General features: G+C 40.6%; 1 protein-coding gene across 2 annotated transcripts in view; it reads left to right on the forward strand.

Annotated features, from left to right (window-relative positions):
• iqsec3b (IQ motif and Sec7 domain ArfGEF 3b) overlaps positions 1–25722 on the forward strand; it is a 35995-nt gene that overhangs the window by 2147 nt on the left and 8126 nt on the right. For both annotated transcript variants that reach the window (XM_075469782.1, XM_075469783.1), the window contains exons 2-8: positions 2456–2530; positions 8346–8463; positions 10163–10564; positions 11983–12710; positions 13277–13438; positions 15503–15625; positions 24206–24372. In XM_075469782.1, coding sequence (XP_075325897.1) covers positions 2456–2530; positions 8346–8463; positions 10163–10564; positions 11983–12710; positions 13277–13438; positions 15503–15625; positions 24206–24372 — 1775 coding nt within the window. The remainder of the gene's footprint in view (positions 1–2455; positions 2531–8345; positions 8464–10162; positions 10565–11982; positions 12711–13276; positions 13439–15502; positions 15626–24205; positions 24373–25722) is intronic.

Raw genomic sequence — 25722 nt, forward strand, 5'->3', positions numbered from 1 at the left:
TGTAGTTCTTGCACAACGTACGGGTAGTGTTTATTTGACAGCTGTTTCATGTCTGCGCAGACAGTCTTCTGCCTCACAGAGAGACGACATGCAGCTTGGTGTGTGGTGCTTATGGTTGGCAAGGAATGTGTTTATGTGCTTTGCATCGTTGTCAGTTTTGCCAGTGCACGTGGATGGGCTTTTGTGGGAAGAGACAGGATCCTCTCCTCCACTCATTCTCCGTCTCACTCTCTCCAGCTGAGCTTTCTATCTGCCCCACTTAGCCCATGGAGCGAACAGTAATCAGCCATTCTCAGGAGGGAGAAAGGAAGAGAGATTGAAAGAGAAAAAAATAGAGATGTATGCTCAGTCGTTGTCTTTGATGGGGCCCTTGGAGGTGTCTCGAGGAGGGCGCTTGAGGCTGACACTGGAGTGGACCAGTGAAAGAGAAAGAAACCAAGAAAGAGATGGGGAAAAAAGAGAATAAAAGAGAAGAAGGATGAGGCTGCTCAATACGTGGAGCGTGAGACAGGTTGCGGAAGAGACCAAAACACAGAAAAGAGTTGGTAAGGGTGCATTCGGGGTAGCTATCTCCTCAGTCCGTCTGCATTGCTTGCAAAAAAATGGGTTGGACAATGTAGGCTGTGGCAGCCTGTGGTACGGTGGATGGGGGCAGACAATACATCGGTAACATTTTCGAGTCCAAATTAATCTGATCGTGTTGCAATGCTCCTCTTTTTCTTCACTCTCCTTGCACTCTCTCCTGGACACTAAAAGGAATGTGTTTAATGTACTTGCACAAAACAGGAAAAAGGAGAGAGCTGAAGCCGGAAGGACAGGACTCCGAGTACGAGAGGACATGAGCCAACAGCAGGATATGTGTACTGTTAAAATATTCACTCGTTCTCTTAGTAAGAGTTGTTTGAGGCAAATGGTCATCATGTGTGTGACTTGTACAGACACTGTGTTTGTGTATATGAGTGTATGTGGTCAGTCTTACTTTCTCTGAGCAAGCTCTGATACAGACAGTGAACAGAACCTAACTATCACCTGAGTGGTAGTGCTATCACTTTGATTGTTATTGATCAGTCACCCCTAATTTCTATTCAAATGTGTTGAGAAAAGATCATGTCTTGAGGTGGTGAGATGACAAGGACCCAAAAGCAGAACATACCAGAATGAAGTTGGATCATGAACAAAATACTTTAATAAAGTAGTGGCTTGAGAAACACAAAGCACTGCAAAGCAGGAAAAAGCTAACTTTAAAACAAAACTCTAAATACGTCAAGAAATCTGGCATAAACTGAACTGGAACCTTGGGGGAGAAACTCACATGCATACAATGATCTGGAAAACAGAATAATAATAAAAACAAGCAGTATACAGAGGGAGATAATGACTAACGTAAAATACCTGATTAGCAGTCATTGACTAAAACCTGGTGCATGGCAGGGGCAGGAAGAAAAAAATTAACAGCAATTAACAAAGGAAGTATGGAATATGAAATAAGCAAAGTGAAGTTTAACCAGAACACAGAGCATGGAAAAAACAAAGTAAACCCAGGCCAGAGTAAAGCAAGAACAAAAAACATTATAAAACCAAACCTAATCCACCCAGAGGACGTTAACAGAACATGACATGATTCCAAGAAAACAAAGGACTTCTAAACCACAACGCAATAAAACTCAAAGACCATGGCATACCTCTGCCTAATAAACTTATTTACTTCTTTTGTGGGTCTGTGTCATGAGCAATGAGCACTGCTCAGGTCAGAAGACTAACTGTAGAAGTCAGTATCTTCATTGTAGCTACATTCGCTCAGCACAGTGTGGAAGTACCTAATGTGCAAGAGGCTCAGACGAAAGCCTTCCAAAAAGCTGTGAGACACTATTTCTTTTGGTTCCTGCATCCAGAGTGTAAAGGATCTACTCATGCAGCAGCTTAAATGTGATATATAATGTGTATCTGCTCCTTTTTACTCATAATTTGCTCCAGATAAGAGCACCAGCAAAATGCCTGAAATATGAATGTCAATGTAAAATGCATGAGACAAACGAGAGGGGGCAACTTAAGAAGAAGCAGGAAGCAAAGCTGGAACAACAGTCTGTGGAGATTGGGTTTGGGGAATTCTGTTAAATCACAGCTGATCTGATGCATACACACTCACACTCGGATGCACAAATATATAAATACTCACACCCATTTTAAGCTTTCTCAGCTTTGAATTGACCCACATTGTATATTTATCCTGGGATCAGCGCCAAATAGTACAATACAACTATGCAATAATCCAGAGTCTGAAAAGACTATTTAGGATCTTTTGGGATGTTGTGAATGAGCATTACGAGGAATATGAAATATAGCAAACAATTTTAAACAGCTAAACTGAATGATGTACTGTCCTACCAAATCTGCCTGCCCTGTGCCTTCCTCCCCCCTCTGATGACCTCCTCTTTTCTTCCACGTCCCTTTGCAGGAGTGAAACTGTGCTGCACCAGTTTTGTTGCCCCGCCCCTGAACATCCAGAGGTTGACACCACCGGCACATCTGGGTAAGATTGACTTCTACTCACAGACGGTTTTATTCTTGTGTTATTGCTGCGGTTTTCTGTCCTAATGTGCTCTTTCAGCAACACCCATTTTCCTGTCTGTACACACAGTCTGCTCATTTGAGTAATCTAACTGAGCAATGTCAGCACCCAGGCTTTTAATCATGTTTGATAATGTGTGTGCTGTGCTTCACTGGACTGTATGTTGGTGTGTAATTATGGACCTATGGAGCCTCCCGCTGCAGCAAGACTTAAGTATAGCAAACCTTTCCCTCCAACAGCCTCAAGGGTAACTCACAATCAGACATTAATGGTGGAGGGGGATGATGTATGAACTGATATTGCCACTATCAAAGCGCCCTTGGCAACCCTGAAGTGACGCAACCGCTACATCTACCATAGTAACTGGAGAATCTACTGTAGCCACTTTAACTGCCTATTCTTGCGTGGGCAGAATTGTCTGTTTGTTGTGTGAGTTTATACAAAGTGTATGTGGACTGTGTGTGAACACATGCCCTTTCACTTGAATGGCTGAATGAGCAGAGAGCTACTGAACTTTGTAAAGCTCATTTTGTCTTGTTTCACAATGATTACTGTTTTTCTGTTCTCCTCCTGATTTCCCCCCCAATCTTTTTAATCCCTTGTACTCTGCTTCTAAATCCACTCTTTCCTCTCTTAATCTGTTTGTTCATCTGCTGCAATATTTCTTTATATTATTTACCTGCCTGTTGGAAGACCATATTTGTATCTAAACATCACGTGACAATTATATCCATCTCATCCCTCCCTATCAAGTCTAATTCTTTCATTCTATCTTTCATATTATCACCATCTGTCGGCCCTCAATCCCTCTCTTCTCTCTGATGTGGCGACTTAACTCCTACACACGTCCTGATTGGGCAGCCTAATGGCACAGCAGCAGTGGACACCCAGCTGACATGATAGGATGTAATGGAGATGTGTGACACGGCAGCTCATTATTATCATCCTTGTGTGAAGTTGTGTGATGCTGCTCTTGCTGCAACCTGCACTACGTCTACAGTACACACTGCCATGTAACCCCACTGAGTAGTCATCCACTGAATCCATCAGTGCACACAAACCTCCCATGAGATGCAGTGAGATCTGACTCCAGTCCAACATGCCATTACTTTTCTACTCGGTTCAGCCTTTATGTGTGTGAGAGCACGTTCTCCCCCGAGTGTGTAGTACTATGTTTCTATGGGATTTTAAGTGATGCGACTTGACAGATGTTAATTTCTCTTACACCATGACAACACATGTGCAAGCAGAGCAGGCACGAGTGCTTAGTGTGCTCATTGCTGCTACAAATTGTATGTGAGTATATATGTGGGAATCAGCAAGAGGGATTGTGCATATAGTGCCCATATCATTAGAGAGGCTTTTGCTGTCCGGATGCATTTATAGCTCAACTCGTGCTTTTAAATCCTCTAATGTATTCTAATGTACTCCAATGTATTCTGATGCAGCACTGGGGCATGGTAGTGTTTTAATAGAGTTTTTGATAGAGACAGCCTCCAGCACGAAAACACCAACACACTCCCTCTTTCTTCCTGTTTCCTCTCCCTGCTGCTATCTCAGCCTTTCCTCTGCTTACTCTAACTGCCCATTTTTCTCCAACTTTACCTGCTCTAAAGATGTGACTAGACCTCTCTGGCTCCGTATCGGACTTGTGGCATCTGACGCAGTATTCTCAATATTACAGCAATCGAAGGAAACAAAGAGGAACTTAAGTGATGCACTCATTATTTAACCATGAGAAGGCTTTTTACTCTCCCCTGTCGTTTTTAGTTCTGGTTCCCTTCGTGTAAAAATGATTAGAGTAAGCAGTATCTGGATGGTAGAAAGCTTGCCTAAGCACACAACAGTATGTACACACATTCATAATTGCACACCATTATGAAACCTCTAGGGTGTGATGATATCTCTATCTACCTAAGTCCAGTCTGGCTGTGTGAAAGGTGCTGAGTGCCAGTGTTTTCCCTCATTTAGTTGTGGTGAGATGCCAGAGAAGTTGGCAAAGATGTAGAAGAGATTTATATGGCAGAAACATTTGATGGAAAACTCGAGAGTCCTAGGACATCCCTCGAGTCAAGCCAGTAAATTACTTAAGCCCTACATGGCTTTTGCATAATTTCAGGAAGGCTGCTGTGTAAAATAACATTGTACCATCTGTGTCTGGGATTATAAGAGGAGAATGGGACACTGAGCTCTGGGAGAGAGCTTCCACACTTGACACATGTTTAGTTCTGACTCGTATTCAAGCTGTACTTAAATATAGCTTTGTTTAGATTTCCAGTTTCTGCTGCTACCACAGACATAATTGTTTATCACCTATCTGTGGAGCATGATTGGGTCTTTCCCTAACTTTTTCTGCAAGTTATGTTTGAGTTAGAAAACACGATATTCTTGTTTTGCCCCCAGTGTTTTTGAATGCTTTATCCAGCAGCAGAATGTGGGGAAAGACTGTCTAATAATCTTCTTTTTCCTGAGCACACTCAGAACGTTATCCTCTTCATCATAATTACCACTGAAATGCTCATCCAAATGATGTCATTGCCATGGAAACACATCATCTTTCAGAGTCTCATACATGGAATAAGCATTGATCTTCGTAGCAAAAAATCAAGTGGAACGTCGTTGGTGTGGCAACAGTGAAAGTGATCTAAATGTGAGGAGCCATTCTTCTGGTTTCAAGGTTGTGACCAAAATAACTCTCAATACCACTTGAACACTTGAATGTATGCTCACCTTATATAAAAAAATTAATTAATCTGTGCTTATGTGATGGCATTATCCTTTCTTAATCAAGTGCTCTCGTGGATTGAGGTTGGCAGTGCTTAAAAGATGCCTCTTTGGCATCAAATTTTTCTGTGGATAATGTATAACATTTAATCTCCTATTACAGCCACATGCATTTTAGTTTGGAAGTATTCCACTGCTCATGTGATGTTATGGATTATATTTTAGCTCGACTTCTTCCATACTTTTGTATCCCCACTAGAAAATACACATGTGACATGGACACTTTCAAAGAAAAATACCTTTGGGGCCAAGAGAGGTGGAAGGATTTCCATTTTCCAAAGGGTTTTTTTTCTAGGGAATGTGCTGAGCTCTCTCCTGTTTGATGTAGACTAAATTTGGGTAAACAATTATACGAACCACCTTTTAGTAGCTAAACATAACCAGAAGGCACATAAAACAACATAAAATAATTTCCATGCCAACTACTACTATGAGGCTTCATTTGCATATTACATTTGCTGATGAAGCACAAAAAAGTCATCATTTGTCAGTCTGGTTGCTGTCATGTGGCATGTTACTCAGGTAAAAATGAGCAAAATAACAAGACAGTCTGAGAGTCACTCTGACTCAACAGGTCACAATTTACTGACATGCATACTGTGATGACTTTGGGTTTTTTAAACTCTGTCGGAGCTTATTAACAAAAAAATAATCAACAGCAACAATGATTATTCATTTGAGTTATTTTGGTTCATAATGGAAAATAAAACACTTGATATTTACGGCATTGTGAGTGTCAAAATGTTAGAATTTGTTTATTTATTATTGTTTATCTCAGTTTCATATCACAGTGATAAGGTTTTGTATTCCACTGGTGATTTACATTTCTGGCAACATTTTCTGGGTCTGATCTGTTTTTGTTTTTTTCATATTTAATTTCAAGTTATAAAAGGTCTTGCAGCATGTTCTCATAATACCTTATTGAATCTTTGTTTTTCTTTGTGTTTGTGTGTTGTCAGCTCAGAAAACAGCTTTTAAAGTGCTTGTATTGGTAATACTCTTTCATTCTGACCACAAGAGGGTGGCGTGCACTGCTACCGTCTGGCGTGACCAGACAGACATGTAATATTCTTTAAGTCGTCCACCAACTCATCTTCTCAGCGCACTGATTAAAACCCAGGAACTCAGTCCCTCTCTTCCAAAGGATTAAAAAAGGGACAGCACAGCTAAGAAAGTGCAATAAAAATACAACATGGTGCGATATGTCTTGAGAGGTTTTTTACCCTCTTCAGCCTGGTGATACCAGGAAACTAATACATTTCCTATATAATCTAGATAATGCTGCAAAATTTTCAGAGACGTTTTGTAAATTTTCAGAGACATTATTGGTGATCTCTTCATTTCCAGTGACCAGATAGAGGCTGAGAGTCAAACTCACAGCTATGCACGTCACACTTCACTACAAACCAGGTCCAGCAGTAGGACAACAAAGAATGCTCACTATTACACCTACATAGATGTGTAAATCCTTGCTTAGATATCTGTATCATCTGTAAGTTAGCTGTATGTTGCTGGAAGCTGTGTGTTTATATTGTACATTAGTAGAGGATTTTTACATAAATCTGTCCAGACCTGTTCTCACAGTATTACCTTTAATTCCCAAATCTCTATGGATTTATGTAAATCTGGCTCAGGTCCAACACAGAACAATATGGAGATTTGGACATATTTGGAATATGGACATTTTAGAAAAAGGTACAGTCAGTACAAGTAAGTTCGTTCCAGGTTCCAAATTTGCTTTCTAAAAGGGTTTTAACTGAAGATAACAGAGGACGTTTTTTCTAAATAAATCATTCTCCCTGGTCGGTTGTTTAAAATAATATAGCAAATTTTCATGATAGTCGTCAGGCAGTTGGATCCTCTGTAATACCAAAATTCAAGGATCTTATTGCTCTGGGGTAATAGAATCAAAGATATGATATAATTTAGTCTCAAATGAGTTTTTGGTGATATTTTATTTTTCCATCAAAGAGTTCTATGAGTCTAATCTGTATTTCAATCACATGTCTTAAAAGTGGGCTATCATGTTTGTTCTGTAGTTCTATTAATGCACGAATCCTTTGTAGTTTACAATTCTAACTAATATATCTAATTTTTTGATGATCAGAATAGGTTTAAGTGGCTAAAAGCAGTTCTAAGTTTAGTTAGCGAAGGGTACCAGGACTGAGATAACTGTGGTGAGTGATGATATCCACCCAGGGTAATAAATAAAATCCAGGTAAAAATTGACGTCTAAAAAAGATCACATGGAGTTTTCACTTGAAAACTTTTGCACCTCATGTCTTGTATGGATAGTTGGTGTTAAATATGTGAAAAATAAGTTTGGAGAAACATAAATCTAAGGCCAGACAACATACATATTTTTAATCCTTTGTGGGCTGCCTTAAGTTTTACAAAAACAACCAGAGAGTAAATAATTAAATAAACCACTCTCATATTCATACAAAATGAATATTTTTCAAGACAAAAACACAGAGGACAACACTATTTTGAGTAGAGGTTTGAACCTAACATGAAATTATATCTCCAGAATTTTCTATTTTTTTTATTACTGGGGTAAATCCATTTGGCAAAATTGTTTGATTTGTCAGCTTGACCTCTGAGAAATCGCGATTTTTTACTATTTCATCTGATCAACAATTGTGGAAATACTATTGTTTGCAATACTAATGTAGAGTATATAAGAGCAGAAACAGTATGAAATAGTAAATGAGAACAGAAGACATTTAGGACACAGTTAGTGCTGTTAACGTTTTAGTATTCATCCTGGGCATGCAAACAGGTTCACCCTTGCAACTTGCAGTTGAGCCACAAATTTGACCAAATAGGACTGGACACACAAAGTCGGTCATCCTCACCTCGGGTCATCACAGCCACACATCACAGTCTGCGTACTGTCTTCCTTATGAACCTTTTCACGGCCCCGTGATAACAGCAGAGTTTTGGCTGGTTGAGAGGACTGATATCATTCTGCCCTTCTTTTTTGTGGCAGCGGACAGATGCTGAGCCTGGAGGACGGAACGTCCTCTGGTGGAGTACAGGAAACGGAGGGGACCAAGAGGGAGGGACCCAGTGAATATGAGATCAGCTTGGAGAATAAAAACAAACAGGTATGTCTTTTTCCAAGTGTTTGTGGGCCCATAAACACGCATCGGGGTTGACTGAAAAACTGGCAGCTCTACTTGATTTAGTACAAGGAGGTGTGTGAAGGATAAGTATTTGACATTGTCTTTCATGGCAAAAAAGACTCCCAGATCTATTTATGTCACCGATGACAAGGAAAAGAACAACAAGGATACCGACTGAACAAGAAAGATGCTAGGTTGTCATGGTAACAGCTAATAACTGCTTGTGGCGGCTGGAGATGTCTTTATTCCTCATAGCAAACTGCTGAAGGGTCTGTTGCTTCTGCTATATCTGCTGCTGCTGCAGTGGTAGAGCTCATATGAGTGTGTGTCTCTGTTTTTGTGTGTGTGCGTAGACATACACTAAACACGAGTGGCTGTCTTCTTTTTTCTCCCCTTCTGTCTCTTCTTCCTCAGCCTCCTCCTCCTCCTCTTTTGATTACCTCCAGCTGAAAACATTGGAGGGAAGAAATCTTGAGGAGGGTGAGATTTCTGGGAGGAGCTGCTCTGCCAACAAATGGAACAAAAATAGGCTTATGAGGGTGTTTACTTTTCTATTTATTTTATCAACAGCACGTTTGTCACAGCCCATCCATTCTCCTTCACATTGCCCTTCAGTCACTAGTAGCAGTTGAATGATGATAAATTATGTTTTTTTTTGGTTTTAATGCCACAAACACTAGTTCAAAAAGAGCATACACATAAGTAAAAGAAGGATGTCTCTAAGAAAGGTGTGAGTATGAGTCTCAGGACTCAGGAAATGTTTGGACACTTTTGATCTGAAGTGGACATGCTCCAAAGGACAAGAAATGGAGGAATATTATGTAACTGCAGTATGAATCATTATCAAAGATATGCTACTGTTATAGAAATATAACAAGATAAACAAGATAAAAATCAGCTGACGCACATTCAGAAAGTTGAGATGTAGCAGATGGAGCTAAATCTTAAGATTTTGAGGCGTTGTTTTAGCAGAAGAACAACTTATCTGACATACACAGTGTCAACAGGGAAAACAGGTGAACTCTCTCAGTAGACATCGTGGACAGGAACTCACAGGAACAGTTCAACCCCGTCTGACCATATAGTCTTAAAGCTGAGCAGAGAGGCGTTTACGATGTTCCTGCAGCCATGTTTCAGTTCAGAAAAAAAAGATTGCCTTCCTGATTTTCCTGCTGTTTCCTCATCAGGGCTCCATGACGATCAAAGGAAGAAATGTTTTAAACTCACTCCCCCCTTTTCTCCGTTTTGCTCCTTCTCTGCATCCTAGACATTTCCTCTTCAATTCACCTGGATTATGTGGGCTTTGGAAAGCTCAATCAGATGCTCCCACATGCAAACAAATTTCCATGTTGCCATGGTTTTACATCATAAAAAAAAAAAAAAAAAAAAAAAAAGCATCAAGAGTTACCAGCAGGAATCATTGCAGTAGCACAGAATCCCCCCCTTAAAAAAAACCTGCATTTTTACTGAAAAAAGCTCATTAGAAAAACCTCTAGTAGATACAAAGAAAGACAATATATCCAGCGCTACTGCTGCAGGCTGCCAACAGAACAGTGTCCTTCTAGAAATGGTGGAAATTATGGATAATGAAATATCTTTCAGTGGATTTATGTCTCCTGCAGAGTCTTCAAAGACTCTCAGTGCCTTGTACACATCCCTGTCACCGTCTTCCTTTCCCTAGATAGAGGAGTTGGAGCAGAGGTATGGAGGCCATCTCATTGCAAGGCGGGCTGCGCGTCGCATCCAGACAGCCTTCCGTCAGTACCAGCTAAGCAAAAACTTCCAGAAGATCCGCAACTCGCTTTCAGAGAGCAAGCTGCCTCGTCGGATCTCTCTGCGCCATCCCAGCCCCTCAGGGCGAAATCGAAATGCAGCCCAGAGACACAGTTACACTCTGCATCCGGGCGGAGGACAAATACCTTTGCGCTCTAAAACTCCCCCTCCACCTCCATGTCGCTCCACCTCGCTGCCCCCGTCTCCTGCGTCGGCCCCTTTAAATCCCCCGTCTTCAACATCAGGTCAAGCTCCTCCTCAAACTCCTGGGCCTACACTCACACAGCTGGAAGACTGCTTCTCTGACCAAGTGAGTGTTTTCTTCATATCATTTTGTGGGGATTTAAAAAATGCAGGTTGAATAAATTTGGAATGATGGTAGTTTTAAACCAAAATGTCAAGACACCTAGTTGATTAACTGTCAGAAAATTCAAGACATTCTTGGTTCTCTAAGAATGACTCCCAATGATTTGAATTGTTCAACATCTGTTTACTGGATCAAAATGAAAAGATTAACCATTAATTTATTATCTGAATTTTCTTAGTTCCACCATCAGGTCAAGATTTGTCCAGTACTTTGTTGGGAAGCTGCTTAATATGTAAATAAACACAGTATGTAATCACTTATACCATCCATGTCACAAAGAATGGTATGAATATAACAAGTAAAGCAGAGCAACGTTTTGTTCTTTGAAGAGAAAGCGAAAAAAGCTGATTTCAAACAACACATCTCAAAAAGTTTGGACAGGAGAATGTGTACCACTCAGTTACATCATCTTTACAAAAAAAACACTGACAGTGACTGGCCTGGGCAGATGTCAGATCAGTAAGGGGTCTGGATTATTTTAATCACAAAGCACGCTGTTAGGGTTGTGGTTAACATGTTTCAATTATGCAAAATTTTCTCTAAAAAACACGTAGTCTGGATGGCAGCATATGTATTTCCGAAACCTTTGAACACTTTGAATTTTTGTTGAGCACCATTGATGCCTTCACAGACCTGTACATCAGTCGTGCCGTGTGCTTTAATGAACCCCAGGCTTACAGAGAGTAGCTGCCTTTCTGGGTTTTGTTTACACATTATTTTGTGTCTTTGCATGGGTTTATGGGTGCAGTGACAAAATGTGTTCACCAGAACAATGGTTCTAAGCAGTGTTTCTCAGCCCACAAAGTGATTTTTTACCACATAATCATATTTTCGGTGCAGTGCTCTTGTTGAGCTTCAGGGTCAGAGCCATTTCATTGTGATTTTCAGCCTTTTCTGTTGCTTACAGAGTTTTTATCAGATTCTATTAATCCTTTAATAATATCATGTACTGATGAAGTCACATAATTATTTGCAATTCTGAGAAATGTTATATGTGATATTTCACAGAGCGCTGAACTCTTTGCAATCTTTACTTCTGACTGAGCCTCTGATTTATATCTAGCCATGGCCCCTCGCTAATGAGATGTGAGATGGCTGATACAATATTTTTTAATATTTTTGTTGCTCCTGGCAATAAATTCAAAATTGTAATTATTATTTTTTAAAAAGCAGTATTATTATTAGTAGTTGCTAATTTCTATCTATTAGTTTCATCTAAACTCTATGGCCTGCTGAATAGTTACTGTTAATCTAATTTCTAATTAAAATCTAAAGATCAAATACTTTTTAACACAAGGCATGTCCCTTGACCTAATTAGACTGCTCATTTTTATGTCTGTTTTATGTCTTCATCCTTGTAGCTTCACTCCTTGGCTCAGTCCATTGATGAGGCCCTTCGTGGTTGGAGCTTGTCAGAGAGCGGAGAGAGAAAGGGACTACTGATGGACCCCGGAGCCCTACGTGCAGCTGCTGAGAGCGCATGCCTGCCCCGCAGTGCTAGTTCGCTGCTCATGGCCTTCAGGGACGTAACTGTTCACATTGACAGCAATAGCTCGTACACCATCTCCTCCGCCACCACCACCACAACCACCACCTCTCTGGGGAATGCAGGTGGAGGAGAAGCAGGCAGCAGAAAGCTCTCTGTGAGTGGCATGGCTGGGGGAGGAGACGGCCTGTCAGTGGAGGAGCCAGAGTTTCCCGCACCCCCACCCAGTGAGGAGCTGGAAATGGCAGATCCAGGATCTAGGAGGGGTTCAGCAATCCCAACTGCAGGTGGGGTGGGAATGGAGGGGGATATCAGCTCAGTCAGACTTGGAACCACCTCCATTTCTACCTCAACCTCCACTTCAGTTTCCACATCAGCCCAATCTAATCAGCAGCCTGCCCAGATTTACACCCAGTACCAGCAGTACCACTACACTCATCCCCAGCAGATCCCCGGGGGTCCGAGCCCTGAGGCTTTGCAGGCCCTGGTAGTCTCTCTACCAAGGGACCGGTGCCAGGATCCAGCCTCCTGCCGCTCTCCAACTCTGTCCACTGATACACACCGAAAACGTCTCTACCGTATAGGACTCAACCTCTTCAACGTGTAAGTGGACCGGCAAAACTCACACAGCACTGTTGTAGAATACACATTGAATATTTACGCATTCTCTGGCTTAGGGTTCAGAGTAGTGCTGTTTGTGCTTGCATCTCTAAGCATCTGCTCATTAGTCTTTGTGACTGTCCATGAAGAAAATAATCGAGAAGGGAAGGAGAGAGCAAAATTCAGCAAAGCAGAAGAGGCGGTCAATGAGGTCATGAACAATGTGAAAGCCACGCAGTTCCTATCAGTAGTGTCCACGGTTGGCCTTCACTTAATATTAGTTAATACAAATTAAAGTAAATTAACTCAGTGACAGTCGGGCTAATCCCGAACTCCTGAGCTTATAGCTTTTCTGAATGAATGCACTCTTCTTTTCCCTCTTTTTACTCCCTCCTACAAATTCATTAATTTTCCTTCAGACACATGTACAAACTTTGGGCACAACTTTTGTTAAATTCATTTTCTGTCTCACTGAGACCGACACATCAGTTTACTCAAGTGTACAAACATCATACACACATTATCAGCTCTTTCACTCTGCCTCTCTGCTGTTGATTATCTGCGAGCAGGAACCCAGAGAGGGGCATCCACTTCCTGATCACACGTGGTTTTGTCCCGGATACAGCCATCGGAGTAGCTCACTTCCTGCTGCAGAGGAAGGGTCTAAGCCGGCAGATGATTGGAGAGTTCTTGGGAAACAGCAAGCTACAGTTCAACAGAGATGTCCTGGAGTGAGTGCACAACATTTTGTGACTTTTCTGCATCACACAGAAACACATACTCCATTTTGTAACATGGAGAAGCAGCATTTAGCTGTTATACTGCAAACAAGTGTAATAAACTGCCAATGGAGATTAAACTTTCACCAAATGTAGACATTTTTAAATCCAGGTTAAAAACATTTCTGTTCTCATGTGTCTATGCATGAAATCTGCATGCTATCTTTTAACTTATCTAGACTGTTGCTTGTTTTTAAATTCATTTAAATTATTTTATTTGTTTCTCTTTATATTCTTTTATGTATTTTAATGCTTTTTCCACTCCCTGCTGCAATGCTTTTATTTTATGTAAAAGCACTTTGAATTGTTTGTACATGAAATGTGCTATACAAATAAATTTGATTTGATTTGACATATATATTGCGGTTGGGGTTTGAAAGCATTTTAGGAAGTCAAAGGTCAGCTGCAAATCTGCTCATTATAGTTGAATCCCATTAAATTTAACATGTAATAGTCTTAAAGTTCACGCAATTGTTCTTTCAACAGCTTTCAGCAGCAGTTCACAGCCCCCAGTGGAAACGGTTTGCTCAGCTATCGCTGAGATGGCTTTAGGCTTAACTTTTAAACATAGGATTTAAATTACTTAGTACCTCTGTGTATTAATGTACCGACTAAAGTTTTATATGTTAATTATATTAAAGGGGACATATTATACCCTTTTTTACAGCCTGACACAATCTTCTGAGGTCTTAATGAAGCGTCTTTGACAGGGTTTGGTCAAAAATTTCTATAGAACTATTCTCAGTCTTGTCTTTTCCTTCATATGCAGTTTGTCCACAGACATGTTGATATTAATCACTTTTTCAGGCAAAAATGTGTCATCAGTTCGTAAAGCTGGAAGTATAAAACTGGAGGAGTGGCCTGATTCACTTTTGTGTTGAACTGGCCCACGTTAGTAAAACACTGTACAGCAAGAATGCTGAAATAATGGGTAATGTCTGAGTAAAAATTACATCAGAATTCCTCTATCACATTTAGTCTCAATAAACCTTGTGTTTCACTGGCAGTTCATTCACCTGTGTTTCTAGAAGCTAACATTAGGAACTCCTGTTTATACAAGCGACATCTCAACTATGTTCGCAAATCTTTTTTTGTAATGGCCTGTTTTGCTGTAGCCCTGTGGATGCTGCATTCAATAACATCTGACAGGTTATGGTTAAAGATAAAGATTGGTAGTCTGAATAATTTTACGCATAGCAGATACAGTGACAGAACGAACTGGGTGTTTTGAATGTTACTCTTAACTATCAGGAAACTAAAGAGATCAAATATTAATGAGGAGATTTGTGTGACTTGGTCTTTTCTGAATGTAATACTTGAACATATTGAACTTATGTAATTGAAAGTGTTGCTCACATACACACAAAATGACATACACACAAATTCACTCTGCATGCAGAAATGCAGTGCATTTGTGAAAACATCTATTTACCTAATGTTTGTACACTCACCCTTTTTGCATGCAATCAGTGCAGACTGTAGACAGAGTCCAACAGAAGGCCTTTTTGCTGAGGTTGTACAGATTGTAGAAATAGGTCACTGCCCCAAATACACACATAGGTACTCACCGTCACTTTCTTTCACTAAGCCATACAAACACATTTGCATGGCCACAGATGCGCACAAACACACGAATGTGCATGCTGCATGCTGCTATTGCCACAGCCTGCCCTCAGTCGTTCAAGCACCTCCCTCTTGTCCCCTTTTTGGACGTCATTACTTTGCCATGCTCATCCCCCTTCTTCATTTCCCCTCATCTCCAACTGTCGCCAGACCCTTTCTTCTCCATTGATGTTGTGCTTTATATGTGCGCATATGCAAACTTGTGTTCATGCGCATCTTCCAGGTCACCGGTTGTGTAATGGAAGTATGACTGTGAGAGAGAGATTTGCTATCAGCACTTACATAGAGTGTGTTCCACATTCCCACACATACCCATTTTGATACACTCACTTGCATTGTCATTCCTGTGACTTACCACAACTGAACCCAGCCTCATTGTCTGTCTCTTAATAGCTGCGTGGTGGACGAGATGGATTTCTCAGGCATGGAACTAGACGAAGCCCTGAGAAAGTTCCAGGCTCATGTCCGTGTTCAGGGAGAAGCACAGAAGGTGGAAAGACTCATCGAAGCTTTTAGGTAAGAGTGTCAGCTTACTCACAACTAGGTGCATCACATGGCTGAACAAATTTTTAAGGACGCTATGAACTTCATAAACTGAGTAAGCCTTTTACCCGAAGCCACATATGCAAAACAGAACAATAATCACATGTTACAAAGCTCACATATTTTGCAATACTGCCTCCAGCTTAGGTGAGCAGAATTATGCAGAATGTCAAACTGATACTTTAACTGTATAGATATACAAGTGTTTAACTAGTTTTGCTGTCTCACTGCAGCAAGCTCTGATGACACCAAAGCCTTTTATCATGAGCAAATTACACTGATTGCCTGTAACCTTTGACTAAAGGCAGTGTTTGATTGAAAGCCAATCACAACAGAGACCTGCGCTGCAGGCAATCAGTGTGCCTTCCATCAGGACAAAAATAGATGCTCTATTTCACAACTTTCTCACCTGGTGATCATCTTCTTTCTAGTTAGTTTGTGATTGTTGGGAAGATGCATGTCCATTAACAATTTCAAATCGGACAAGGATATGTACAAGTGTGAGTTTTGTACTCACAGGGGTTTTACCCTATGGTTTTTCTGCTCATTTCTTCAGTGTCAACTCCAGGCCTGCAGTTACTGAAATGTATGAGTATATCTGCTGAAGATGACTCATTCAAATACCAAGAGGACCCTGAGAGACCTACACTAGTTTGCACACTCTTTTTACACGTTTCCGTGGACTGTCTAGATTTGCCCTTAACAAACTCCAGGGTGAAAACTAATTTTTCATGATGTTGTTCTACCTTTTAGCTTAAAATGATTTGAAGCAAAAACAGACAGAAGCAACTAGACAAACAGGAGCTGCGGATGGTGCTTCATCCCCTGGCTTGCATTGTCCTTGAAATGCTCTGATTATATCCAAAGACTGCCCCCAGGACTAAAAATGCAATAAAATGGCACTGTTGTTTACCTCCTATAGAGTAATAGCTTGCATTGCTGTGTTAATTTAATGTACCTCTGCTGATGTGCTGCTGTTTTTCTCAGGGATAATTTGCTGGCATGACACATCTTGAATCACCGTCCCTTTCAACTGATTAACTAAGATGTCCTTTTCCATGGCAGGGGCATGTGATCACGATTGGAAATGTACTGCCATTAAGTAGACTACTTGCTCCCTCAACATTTCAATTCTATTTTTTTTAATGTATTATTAGTCTGATAAATATAATTTTAGTTGTTTTATTCAACAAATTTCATGAAAAGTTTCCATCCATCCATTTTGTATACCCACTTAATCCAACTCGTGGTTGTGTGGGGGCTGGAGCCTATCCCAGTTGTCATTGGACGAGAGGCAGGCCGGGTACACCCTAGACAGGTCACCAGTCCATCACAGGGCCATATAAAGACAAACGAGACAAACAACCATCCACGCTCACACTAACTCCTAGGGACAAATTAGACTCACCAATTAACCTGACATGTATGTTTTTGGGCAGTGGGAGGAAGCTAGAGAACCCAGAGACAACCCACACATACACAGGGAGAACATGCAAACTCCACGCATGGCATGTTTGTTTTTCAATATTTCCCAGCTTTTTCTTCTCTTTCAACTCACTTGTTCCCACTGAAGCCCTGAACTAAGGTTTCACCACTCTAAACTTGATGCAATCATTAACATGCAAACATGTTGGTAAAAATGCTAGTATGACTTTTTGAAGGGTAATGTTTTGCATGTTTACCGGCTTAGTTTGCACAGCTAATTAGCACAGAATACAAACAACAGATTGGAAGTACAGATGGTGTGAATCATCAGTTTTTCAGATATTTGGAAGCCTGGGAACCAGACAAGTCTGAGTGCTCCTGCTGCATTTGCATCTGGCCTTCTGTCCCATTTCCACTCAGCCATGTCCATGATAGGCCATTCACAGCTGTTTTCCTCATGATGGTAGGTTTGATTCAATGATGTGGGGCGGTCTTGCCAGCTTTGGTTGATAATAAAGGTTCAATATTCAGTTAAATCATTACAAGACAACACAAAATTGTACAACACAGTGACATATACACACAAATCAGCCATAACATTATGGCCACCTACCTAATATAGAGTCTGCTCTCCTCATCCTGCCAAAAGAGCTCTGACCAGTCAAGCTGTTGTCAAAGAACATCTGAAGGTGTCTTTGAGTGTTTTGTACCAGGACTTTAGCAAAAGATCCTTTGGGCTCTGTCGCTTGTGTGGATGGTCTTCGTGTATTGGGCTTGCTTCCTACAGATGCTATCAGATCCCATCATATAAGTACCTGGAGAGTTGAGGGGTCAGTGGGGAACACCTCAGGCTTTTTGGCAGGCTTTTTAGTCCTTCCTCAGATGGTTTTGCAAGGCTCAGTACTATCCCTCTGTGGAAAGCTGCTTTTTAGGAGAGCAGTGTTGCTATGGCTGTGGGGGGTGATTGGTCGGCAAAAAATGTTTAGATAGGTGTCAAAGCGAAATCCATGTGAGTCCCAGGATGCAGGTTTTCCCAGCAGAACACTGCACTTGATCAAGATGGCAGTGGATACTGCTGTTGGTGTCCTTTAGCATCCTTTGGGCTTTAGTGTCATATGTCTTGTTGCTCAAAGGGGTTGTAACAAACTTGTTTCTGTGCCCACTGGAAATTGAAAATGAACAAAATTCTTTTGAAGAAATCCAAAATTTGACTGATGATTGCTAAATTAAGGTGGATCAGCAAAGGCTGTCAAGTTTTACAGGGGTGGAATGTATATGCCTGATTAGGCGGCTGGAGGCTCCCTGCTTTTTGGGAGGGGGTAGCCTATCTAACTTCTCCTTTAATAGGGAGCAGTCATAAATAGTGTTGCCAACTTTGGTATCTTATTACCAGGTTTGGCTACTTTTCAGACCTTTTGCGCCTCTTTTGTCTGCAACCACAGATAAAAATAATGAGTTTTAGGACAAACAACCCCAGTACATCCCTATAAGATAGAAGTATATTTCCCACCACACAAAAAGCCTCTCCTAGCTGTCTTACCTGATCAGTCAGTGGCACAAAAGAAGCAGCATAGCTTATTAGCTGGTTGCACATCTATTGTTGTCCATGCACTCTGTGTGATAATACGTTTGAGATATTGTGTTGCTTCTTAATTACACTCTGGGTAATCATTGTGCATGTCAACATAGCTGAAATAACAGCAGATGTTTTTCTTCAACTGAATTGGAATGTCATTTTTTTCAGGTGATGCTTCTGTTATAAAATCAAGATTTGTCAGACCAGAGCAGAAATACTTTGTGATGATAGGCTCACATATGGTCTTAATGGACTGCATTCCAGTCACTATTTCTTACTTGCTTTGCTGTCTGACAAAAGACAGAAAATATGTGAATGAGAGCAGCTTGACTGAGAATTCAACGGTATCAATGTGCAGTATATGTGAGCACACTGAGCAGGAGAAAGGCAAACACTTGTAAAAGGCTTGCACGAAGCAGAATGAAAATACGAAGCTATGCAGTCATGAATATGCTTCTTTTAGTTTTTACAATTTGGCAACAATCTTTAAATTTGCAGGAGCGAGTAGCATTCTGCAAGCTGTTTCTGTGGCACAGCAGAGCAGGTTCGAGGAATCAGTAATCAGTTCATTGTCGGTTTTAAACTTTTCATCTGTTGCTAACAATATGAAAAATATAAACTATCATCACCCTCATCATAATGAAACATATTCATTACATTCTTTCTCCAAAAAATATTGAGGAAAGTAAAGGAAACAGAGAAGTGATGAAATTGCCCTCTCTGATTCTGATTTGTGGGCCAATCAGAACACCCACTGTGGTCATCAGTCATCAAAAGCAGTCATACACACCCAGCCTTTGGGTGTACATTTTAAATGTCATCAGTGATCACTGACCACACTCAGCTGCAGCTGGAGCTGTGAGTACAGGTCAGAAATGAGCTGGGTGGTTATCAGGATGGCCAGACATCCAAAGCCATGTTTGTTATGTAACAGCTGTTATGTCATCTGCTTCAATCGTGTTGTACTCTTGATGGGAGTAGTTCTTTCATACAAAGTGGTATTTGTGCCAGCTGGCATGCAACTTTCATGTGCAGATACAAAGATAAGAGACAGGCACTAGAGTTTAGATAAACTGGTTACATAAGACAAAGATCTGTGCTTGAAAATATGAATGAAACAGAAATGCATGCACATACTGTGCTTACCATTCACTTCACTTATTCACTCACATTTTGCCCACACATATGCCTTCAAAAATGTACGTACATGTCTTTTTGCATACATACTTCAAAGTCGTACACATAAAGAAGATCTTGTCTTGTATCCAGTCTTTGAAGAATTTGATGCAGAGTTGCATCAAGTTGGCAAATCAGGAGGCTTGTATGTTCGTCTGTGTATATATTTGTGTAGTCTCGTTATATCTGCAAAGGCGTTTGTGCTAAGCATGATCTCCACCAAACAACAGGATTTCTACAGAAACATCTTGTAAGTTTTCCAGCTTTAGATCTTCTACATGGTGTTAGAAATGGCTTTTTGGTTGCAAAGGTCTCAGATGCAACTTCTTGGATGCACATGCTCTGACACATCCATAGGTCTTCAGAGCAGAGCAGCTGCCTTCATGTCTGCATCCTGCCTGGCTGCAAAGATAAAAGCCTCCCACCACCAAAATGGCCTACTGTGTAAGTATAAGTGACAGTAAGAGGAGGGAGCTGTGGTGTGAAGGAGAGGTGGAAGTGAGAGCTTGTGAAGTCTGTGGGCAGCGAGAGGGCAAAACAAGTCCAAATGCGGCAATGCTGGCTCAAAATCAGAGTTACGTTACCCAGGGCTGAGCTTTTCTGCACTGTCAAATGCTTCCTCTGTCCCGTCAATCTCATTCATGGAAGATTGGCTGCTCCTTACTTCTGAGGAGAAGCTACTATCAGTCAGCATGACGAAATATCAGCCTAAAGATCAGCAGGAATGAGAAACTATCATCAGTTTGCCTTTTTATCTGAACAGTTTGTGCAGATTTGTCTTAACAGTGCTCCCTCTGATTTCAACAATGTGTCAAAATGCAATCAGCAAATCCAAAAATCCCATGTCATTAACAATTGATACATTAAGACATTTAAAATCACTTTCGCAACTTGGGTTTGCAGTGTGTCAGAATGACAGTCAGGGAGGTGACTTAGGCTACGTTCAGACTGCAGGCCTTGATGCTCAATTCCGATTTTTTTGTGAAATCGGATTTTTTTGTGAGGTCGTTCACATTGCAATTAAATGCGACCTGTATGTGGCCTGCTGTGTGAACGGCTTACAGCCCCATACTATCCCGCATGCGCAGAAGAGCGTACGATGACGTCATACGCAGCGAGCGTGCCTAGTGTTTGATAGATAGATAGATAGATAGATAGATAGATAGATAGATAAATACTTTATTCATCCCAATTTGGGAAATTGTTTTGTTGCAGCAGCATACACTAAAAGATATGAAAACAATTAAAGTAAAAACAAGCAAATAGAATAGAATGAAATAAATATAAAATAAATAAAATACATAAAATAAATAAAATAAATAAAATAAATAAAATAAATAAAAATAGTGAATAAACATTCGCTATATACAAATCTACAGTATTTTTTTTTTCTTTGTTATTGTTTTTTAGGAGAGACTTCAAGCCTATTGAGCTTGAAGTTCTCTTCCAACCAGAGGGGAGGTGTTGTAGATGGTGATGGCACAGATTCTATAATAGGACAGATACGCCACTCACGGTGCATTTCCGGTTTCCAACGAGGCGATTTTGGTTGCAGTTCCACCCTCTTTCCACGTGGGGCGCCCAATTTTGGAGACCAGAATGAATGGAGTCCTATGGAGCTATACGCCCTTTCGTGCCCTTATCTCAAGATATAATTTTTTCTCTAGTAATTCGAATGTTGTTTTCGAAAGAGGGTGTTTAGAAAATACCCATGGCTGAGTTTTAGATTTTTAGAGCCACTCATTTGCTTAAAAAAAGGATTTGAAGTGTATATGACGTCATACATAGCTGGTCGACCAGCTGTCATTAGCACAATGCTAGCGCGTTGTGGACAACAAGAAGCCAACCTGTAAGAAATCAAAGGGATATATGTACTCGTTCAGTAGATTTTTTACTTGAAACCCATGTTGAGCTCTCAGAAACTACATTCAAATCTGAGCGCTCTTGAGGAGACTTATGTGAAACTGACCATTTGTAGCATCTAGCTCCATTGGGCCCCATTCATTCTGGTCTCCACCGACGCCCCCAGTGGAATTCTGGTGGAACTGCAGCCAAAAAGCCGGTACAATGGGGCTTAATACAGAGTGGCAAGGCTGTTCGTTATAATGGCTGTGGTGATGGCTGCTGGTAGGAAGGATTTCCTGAATCGGTCCTTGTGACAGCGGAGCTGGATGAGCCTGTTGGAAAAGGAGATCCGCTGTCCAACCAGCAGCTGGTGGAGAGGATGGGTGGGGTTATCCATGATGGATAACAGTTTGTTCAGTGTCCTCCTCTCCACCACAGATTTTTAAAGTTGTTGTCCAGCCGGAGCCAGCACATTAATCACGGAAGAGGATATTAAAAAGAAAAAGAGCTAGGCTTTTGTGGGGCAGTGGCATCGTCTATCCAAAGACACGTTTGGGTGCGTCGTCGTAGCCAGGAGTGGTGGGACTGTGATGTGAGCGGCTTTTCAGACGCGGAGGTCGGATAAATGCGCCTTGGCCGTTCAGACTGCAGTCGCATGGCAAAAGATCAGATACGTATCGGAATTAGGACCACATATCCAAGTGGCCTGGATCGGATTTCTGTGCTGTTCAGACTGTCATGAAAAGGTCGCATATAGGGCCAAAAAAAATCGGATTTGGGTCACTTCAGTGTGCTGTCTGAACGTAGCCTAAGTTCTGCTGCATACGTGAGGATAAAGTTAAGAAGTATGACAAATGTTTTTTTTTTTTTCTCTACTGGTTATAAATGAGGTGCAAAAAATATTAGAAAAATATATAAATACAAATTAGAAATGAACACAAAGATGATGCCATACATCTCCATCTCAATAGGATTCACATTATTCATCTGTTAAACTCAGTTTTAGCTTCTGTGTAGGTGTTATTTGATGAACTGGCAAAATAAGTGTGATTTCTTATCTCTTATTTTGTTTACACATTTATCTAGTCACTAAATAAAATTATTGACAAACCCTTCCATGCTACCATACCCAACCTACCATACTGTATCTGGATTTTGCAAGTTGCTTCGAATAGCACATTATATGTTGCATAAATTAGACCTGTGAGAGAAAACCAGGATGCATTACGTTCACAAATGTTTCATTATTCAATCTTTTGTTTCATATATATATTTTTTGTATTATTTTGTGTTTAGTACATTTTCTTAGGATACATAGGTAATTCTCATTTGTATCTGTTAGGGATGTACCGATCAGGTTTTTTTTGCCCCAGAGTCCGATTCATTTGATTTTGAGTATCTGCCGATACCGAGTCCCGATCCGATACTTCTACAGTACATTAAAAAAATGAAGAACAGTGAAGAAACAGGATGTCCCTGATTTTTTATTTTCTTCACTTATTTTATGATTTAACACTTAAACAGAGCACTTCTGTGAGGTAGCTTGAACAAAAAAAGTAATCAAGTAATAAACAGATTCTTCACATTGTAGTTTAGTGCAACAATACTAATATAAAAACGAGCAGCAGCTCAACTTGAAATACCTGTCAGGCATGTAAACAAATAAGCAAATAAAAGTGCCACAGTGTTATAAAGTAAGGCCAGTAATGTGCTTTTCAGAACTGCACTCCTAATTCTTACCACAGCCCTTTTACTCATAATAGAGACTCTCTGTTCTTACTGTTCTTATGAAAACCAACATCTCTACCTTGTCAGGTTTGATCCTGTTCCTGTTCTCATCAAGGATGTTAGCAATGTCCTTGCCACCTCTTGAAATCCCAAGTTTGCATATCTCACAGTTTGCAATCGCAACATTTTTGTCATCCACTTTAAAATACCTCCACACCGCGCTGCCGTGTTCTGCTTCGCTTTACGGCACGCAGCAAAGTGACATCACGCCGCATGCGTTGTTTCTGTGTGTAGTTGAGACCATAAACATGAAAATTCAGGGAGTTATGATTATTGTAGTTGGGGATATACACCTTTCTCAGTCGAAATAAATGCAATGTGGGGGCATTGGAGACCCATCCTAGATGGCGGCCGCGCTGATATGTCAGCTCCAATAGGCAGCGTCGGTCTATGAGGCATCTACATACGTTCTGACTCTGTACCACCACATAACAGCTGTTATTTTTTCCTATTTGTTTTGAAATATTATAGTTCTGATAAAAAAAAGAGAATAAACATACATTTATAGATAGGCTATATATCTGATCGCTGATCGGGATGAAACTCCGATGGAGTCTGAAACCACGTGATCGGCCCCGATTTCCGATCACGTGATCGGATCGGGACATCCCTAGTATGTGTACACTTGTGTCTTATTTTCTGCATCTCTGTTGTCACTGAAACTATGTCTAGGAATGAATGTCAGAAAAGCGTTTGATTAGAATCATGCCAGATAACCCTGCTGTTCTCCTTCTCCTCCACAGTCAGCGGTACTGCATGTGTAATCCTGATGTGGTGCAGCAGTTTCATAACCCTGATACCATCTTCATCCTGGCTTTTGCTGTGGTCCTCCTCAACACTGACATGTACTCCCCCAACATCAAACCCCAGCGCAAAATGGGTCTAGATGATTTCATACGCAATCTAAGAGGTTAGTGCATGCGAATATGGTACTTTGTTTACACATTTGAGATAGAGGATATAGTATGTTCACAGGAAGTACACTTTGAACCATCCCTGTGGAGAGTGCTGGTGTAATGAGCTGCAGAAATGTTTGTACATTGCTTGTGTATGATACCTACACACATACACACACACACACACACACACACACACACACACACACACGCGCACACACACACACACACACACACACACACACACACACACACACACACACACACACACGCACAACTAAAACCCAAAACCGCAGATCATTCAGAGATTTACTAGATTGAAATGCCAGAAAAAATGATGAGGAAAATTAAAAAGAGAGCAGAGGGTAGAGGAAGTCAAAGTTTTACAGCAAGCTGTCTCTTATCAACCTCACTCCTCGCCGTCTCATATTAATCTTCTGAGTGACAGCATCGTGAACTAGTGTAAATTACTCAAAAAGGCTGCAGTTGCCTGCCTCTCCTTGCTGCCATCAGGAAAACCATCAGCAATGCAGGAAGAGATTTGCAATATTCTTAAGAGTTCTGCTCCAGAGACTGTGGCATTGGCACATTTAATTGAGGTTCCCTTAGTGTTAGATTTAACGATGTGAAGCTTAGGTTTTCTGGAAGTATCTTATCACCTGTGTTGAGCACTCTGATGCTCTTAATGCTGTCTCCATGCAGAGACTCAACAGAAACATAATGTACATTAACTGCAACCTATATCGTGATCATATAGATACAAGATACAATATAATATATAATATACATATATACTGTATATATATGTATATTACATATACAATATCATGAAACAACTACGTAAACAGGGTGGCAGTTTGCATTCTGGGATAACAACACAGTCCCAAACTTCAAACCCAGCAAAAAATAAAAAATAAGAAAGAAATGATCACGTTAAAAGAATGATACAAGCACACAGTCTCAAAATCAGATAAACTATCAGATAAAGAATCCCCATAAGCTTTTAGAGTGCTTGTTTTCAAATCTTCCCATAAAACTACGCAATAAAATGATTACCAGTCAACATTTTTGGCTAATTAAAATCTCTTTAAGACAAATATCATCGATCCAACTAAAAAAGGCATCAAATAATGATTCACATAATTTCCAGTTATGTGTTATTTAATTTCCACCAGTCAGCTGCCTGGGCTTTAAATCACTCAAACACACAATGTATATTCTTTCCATTTAAATCTGAGCTTCTCTGTGCCCTTTATAATATCGTCATGTTATCTCCTCTCAGAACATTAGCTATCTCAATGATGTCATCCTTCCTCTGACATTTATCAGGCTGCTGTTTTTTACCCTCTGGAGTTTCTTGGGGA

The sequence above is a fragment of the Odontesthes bonariensis genome, chromosome 7, assembly GCF_027942865.1.
Source record: "Odontesthes bonariensis isolate fOdoBon6 chromosome 7, fOdoBon6.hap1, whole genome shotgun sequence".
Lineage (NCBI taxonomy): Eukaryota > Metazoa > Chordata > Actinopteri > Atheriniformes > Atherinopsidae > Odontesthes > Odontesthes bonariensis.